The sequence below is a fragment of the Rattus rattus genome, chromosome 5, assembly GCF_011064425.1.
Source record: "Rattus rattus isolate New Zealand chromosome 5, Rrattus_CSIRO_v1, whole genome shotgun sequence".
Taxonomy (NCBI): domain Eukaryota; kingdom Metazoa; phylum Chordata; class Mammalia; order Rodentia; family Muridae; genus Rattus; species Rattus rattus.
In genome coordinates, this window is record NC_046158.1 from 135363914 (window position 1) to 135369147 (window position 5234).

At 47.3% G+C, this 5234-nt stretch overlaps 1 protein-coding gene across 1 annotated transcript; it reads right to left on the bottom strand.

Annotated features, from left to right (window-relative positions):
• Positions 1–787: 787 nt before the first annotated feature.
• Positions 788–1828, bottom strand: C5H20orf173 (chromosome 5 C20orf173 homolog). The gene is made up of 4 exons (XM_032904556.1): positions 1777–1828; positions 1374–1681; positions 1012–1172; positions 788–941 (listed from the first exon to the last, which is right to left on the bottom strand). Exons 2-4 carry the CDS (start codon positions 1629–1631, stop codon positions 788–790), a joined length of 573 nt encoding a protein of 190 aa, XP_032760447.1. The 5' UTR covers positions 1632–1681; positions 1777–1828.
• Positions 1829–5234: the final 3406 nt, after the last annotated feature.

Sequence of the window (5234 nt, forward strand, 5' to 3'; positions counted from 1 at the left end):
GTTTCTAGAGCTGGAAGAGGAACAGAGCTCCACTTCCCTAGGGAAGACAGACTCAGTGTGATAAACACTTTCAGACTTACCCTGGACCTCAAAAAGAGCATCAACCTAGCTGATCCCTGTTATGCCCTGGGTGGGGGGATGGGGAGGAGAGAAGAGAGAGAGCGGCTAGAGAGATGCTCATTGGTTAGGAGCTTTTGTCACTCCTGCAGAGAACCTGTGTTTGGTTCTCTACACCACGTGATGGCTCAGAACCATTGTAATTCCATATTCAAGGGATCCAGCCCCTCTTCTGACCTCTGAGGCAACACACATAAACATGATGCACATGCACACATGCACACATGCAGGCATAAACACAAAGGGCAGGAGGAAGGCAGGGAGCAGAGTGCAGACACACGACTTTGGCCTCTGTGCTGAAGATGTCGACTATGCAGTGAGTCCATGCTGACCGTGCAGACCAGAATCACAGGACTCACGCAGGTTACCCACTCACCCTGGCTACCCAGCCCATGTTATAGGTGTACCTGGGCTAGCCTGAGTTCTTACCCAGAGCAGAACAGAGCCACATCCTTCTTACCTCATCTTTACTATCTTGTACCTCTAGGGAATCAGACGTCTTCCAAAATCTGCAAAAGAATTGGAGATGGTGAAACTCTAGAAAGCTCCTGAGACCTGAGAAAATCCCTCAGGTGCCCTCAGCGAGGCAGCCATACTCCTCAGAATCCCTCCCATCTCCCCAGGGAAAGCTCCCTGTTCCCCCATGCTGAGACTGTCTAGCACAGCTCCATTACCGCGTCACTTGGGGTACCAGATCTGCAAGCTGCAGTAACCAGTGCTGCCCCCAGGAACCCTGGTGACTGGCATTCCTGGGACAGATGAAGGGTCCTGTGATTTGGTTCCTCATCCCTGTCTCGGAGCTGTGTCTGGAGGCCTGATTCATCCTGGAAACCAAGGCAGAAACTGAACTTGAGACAAGCCTGACCTGGACCCTACTGTCTTCCCGGTACCCACCTGAAAGCCATGTAGAATAATTGGTTGATATTGCTGAGGCCAGGACTCCTCAACATGGCACAGGACACACAGTGGAAATCAAAATGGTGCAGGAGGGGATTGGGAGTCACTTCTGATGGCTTCTTCCACACTGTCTCATGCTCACTCACTGAGTTCACGCCCTGGTAACAGCACAGAGACGAGGTGGGAGTTCTGGCACCAGCCTTAGTTCTGGGAAACAGGAGGAGAGATCAGGGGGCCAAGGTTGGGAAGGGGAGAGGCTCATAGAGCAGCCAAGAGAAAGGGTTTGGGCCAGAGGATGGGAGATGCACTGAGCTTGGGGAGTGAAACCAATAGCACAGGGTCAGGTGCTAACCACTGACCAACCACCAGAGAGCTTTTGTCCTCAAGTCCCCCATGGTCTTCTGGTAACATGCTTCTCCAGCTGTGTGGTGGCAGGTGGAGCAGTTGGGGGTTTTTGAATGGCAGCCACACTCCCCAAATTTGAAGCACAACCAGTAACATTGGTGTGGTACCATGTATGTCCATTCCTGCTGGGGTTCCAGTTCATGTGTCAGATCCAAGCAGGGAGGCATCAGCCACAAGACAAGCCCCAAGACGACGACCCAGCAGTGTTCCATGTCTGCCCAGACGATGGCTCATGTGGTAGGCAACAGACTGGCTTCTCCACCTGAAAGAACACAGGCTGAGGCCACAGACAGCATGAACGTCCCCTTATGCTGGACTCCACAGCACCCCAGCCTTCCCTCCTGTCCATTCCCTCACCCCCAGGGAGGATCCTGACTGAGCCTGGTGAAGGTGTTAGCACGGACACAGCACAGGTTTTGTCCTGAGGTTCTCTCTGCAGAAGGAAAGACTGGCTGTCAGCTCCACTCGTTATATCAGAGTCCACATTTGAACACTGTCCTGTCCCCTGCAGGGGACAATCACCAGGCTCTTTAGTGCTGAAAGTGAGAGCCCAGGGGTACACAGTGTCTTCGTCTCTCTTGAATTAGGTGACTGAGATTGCTGACCTGAACCTGAGTTTTCCCCCACGAGCCAGGCCTTCCGAGATGGTTCTGTCAGTCAATGACCCCACCATCCCCCACAGCCATGGCCTCACTGTGAGCCTCCAGAATTCTTACTCTCTCCTTTAGAGAGCCCCTAATATATACACATACTATGGTATCAAAACCACCTCCCTGACAAAGGAAGCAACTAGAGAAAGCTTTCTAAGTTGTATCACATTTACGTATTTAGAGTGTCTGTGCATATGTGTGTAGGTATACACGTCATGGTTCGTGTGTGTGGTGGTCATAGAACCATGTAGGTTCTAGGAATTGTCTGGCTCAGTCACCGAGTTACCTCACTAACCCTGCGGAGCGTTTTCATTTGCTCCAAACAGCCAGATAAAAACAAAAGCGGGAAACCCTAACAACTCCCCCTTCAAAACCACTAGGCTAAACCTGATTTCCACTAGAATGTAGTTATTTTTCACATGAGTAATGAAACAAGACCCAGATTTGATATGTATGTGTAAATACATATAAAACAGAAACAGATGGGCGGTGGTGGCACATGCCTTTAATTCCAGCACTTGGGAGGCAGAGGCAGGTGGATCCCATAATTTCAAGGCCAGTCTGATCTACAGAACAAGTTCCAGAACAGCCAGGGCTACACATAGAAATCCTGTCTTGGTAAAAAACAAAAACAAAACCGTGTAATTCATCTTGAGACAAGAATGATAAGTTCATCTCTATTTACTAAAACCAGTTTCCAGCCTGACATGGTGGTGTGCCCTTTAACCCCAGCACTCGGGAGACAGCAGCTAGATCCCTGTGAATGTGAGACCAGTCCGGCTACCAGTTCCAGGCCAGCCAAGGTGACTCCCAGATCCCAGGAATGATAATTAACTTAAGAGCAGTTACGAGGGTCAGTACTTGGTTGTACAAGCCCTTGCCACACGGGCTGATGACGTGGATTTGATCCTGCAGCTTGAAGACATCTGTCTTGACCCGTCAAGGTCTGCCGCTTGTTTACATTCCTCTGCATGAAGGTTCCGGGGAGCTGGTGGCTGCCATTCTGGTGCTGGGACACCATTGTGGATCAGCTACCAGGCTCCCCATACAGAGCTCCCACAAAAGCTGGGAAGTATGGATGCGTTGCCTGTATGCATACATGTGCACCATGTGCACGCAGTGCCCATAAAGGCCAGAAGAGGGTTCAGATTCTGGAGTTACTGATGGTTGAGGGCCACCATGTGGGTTCTGGGGACTGATCCTTGGGTCCTGTGAAAGAGCAGCCAAACTCTTTACTATTGGGTCATCTCTCAAGCCCCTGTACCCATCTTTTTGCAATGCAGGTTCTAGTGATCAATAGTTCTAAGATCAAATACTTTTAAGTTCTAAGGTTTTAAGGCCAAATAGTTTTTAATACAAAACCTCGGGCTTGAGAGCAGTCAAGAGCACTGACTGCTCTTCCAGAGATCCCGAGTTCAAGTCCCAGCAACCACATGGTGGCTCACGATCATCTGTAATGAGATCCGATGCCCTCTTCTGGTGTGTCTGAAGACAGCTACAGTGTACTTATATATACTAAATAAATCTTTTTTTTAAAAAAAGGAAAGAAATGGTTGTTGAATATCCAGACATAACCCCCACCAAGGTTCAGGGAACATTTCCAGAGATGGGGTGATGCAGGGGGAGCGGTGTGGAATTCTGGATTCCAGGCACAACCTGTGTTTGCACTACTGAACTCATAGCAGTTGAGGTTATCTGCCCCAAATCTCCATGAGCAGGGCCAGTCAGCACCTGAGGATTTCTACACAAATAATGGTTGATTGGAGAAGCAGAGAAATTTCTGTAAGTGGTGAGTCACATGAGCGCGCACACACACACAAAAGATGAACGTAGAAAGTGAAAGGGGTTAATGGGAGAAGAAGGGGGCAGAAGGGGGGTAACTAACTGGGCCTGTGTGTATGTGTGATGAAATGCATTATGAATTCGTATGAAGATGTCATAAACCCATTATGTGGGTAATAGCATATCCTAATAAAAGCATTTAAGGTCTTGGTGTGGTGGCACATTCCTTTAATCTCAGCTCCTGAGAGGGAGAGGCAAACAGATCTCTGTGAATTCAAGGCCAGCCCAAGCTATATAGTGAGACCCTGTCTAAAATAAAGTACAAAATAAAATCTTAAAAATTCTTTAAGCTGAAGAGAAAACATTCAATATTATGGGTATATAGTCATTCAACAGCAGAAACTAGATTCCTAAAGTGGATTTATTACCTAAAGCAAGATCTCTCCATCAATACCTCAGGGCTGGGGAAAGAGCTCAGCATGGTTAAGTACTCGCTGCTGTTTCAGAGGACCCTGGTTCAGTTCCCAGCACCCACACTTGGTGACTCACAACTGCCCATAAGTCCAGATTTAGGGGATCCAGTGCCCTGCACTATCACCTGGTACACATAAATGCATGTAGATAAATATAAATATAAATATTAAATCTTCAAGACAAAAGCCTACCATGAGATGCTAATAGGCTGGGGCAGGAGTCTAGGAGTTCCCGGTCAGCCAGGGCAGCATAGAGAGACTATCTCAAAACAAAATTATTGAGCATTTTGTTAATATAGCTCAAAATTATTGAGCTATATTAAGCCATCTAGAGCCAGTGGGTTACAGCAGAAAGCAAATAAGGGTTTGCTGAATCTCTACAGCTTTGGCCTGGAGGGGTGGAGTCAGCGAACCCTGCAAGTTTTATTGACCCACACTGGGATTAGCACAGGGAAGCTTTTTGAGTTAAAAACCCAGGGTACCTTGAAGTCCAGAACTGGGTTCCACTATTGATCAGTTTGAGCTTGAAAAAAAATTAAAATTAATCCCCACTCTTTTAAAAATGATTTATAGAATATATTTACGTATTTGTGAGTGTGGCTATGGGCACAGTATGGCACTCATATGGAGGTCAGAGGTCATTTTGCAAGAATCAGTTTTCTTCCACCATAAAGGTCCGGGGTATAGAACTCAAAATCGGCAGCAAGTGCCTTCATCCGCTGAGCCAATTCACCAGCCAGTTAATACCCACTTCCCCCTGCAGAGATTCTCATGCCTTAACCCCATTGGAAGCACCTCAGAGTCACTTTTGGATTTTCTGATGAGGGAACCAATTATTTACTTGGAACGGATTCCTTTTTTTTTTTTTTTTTTTTTTTTTTTTTTTTTTTTTTTTTCTTTTTTATTTTGT

Coding starts and splice junctions, on each gene's coding strand:
- C5H20orf173 (XM_032904556.1), bottom strand. CDS start 1,631: ATGGAACACTGCTGGGTCGTCGTCTTGGGGCTTGTCTTGTGGCTGATG. Junction 1,173..1,373: donor CAAAAGCTCTCTGGTGGTTG/GTCAGTGGTTAG, acceptor TGCTGTTACCAG/GGCGTGAACTCAGTGAGTGA. Junction 942..1,011: donor TTATTCTACATGGCTTTCAG/GTGGGTACCGGG, acceptor CTTGGTTTCCAG/GATGAATCAGGCCTCCAGAC.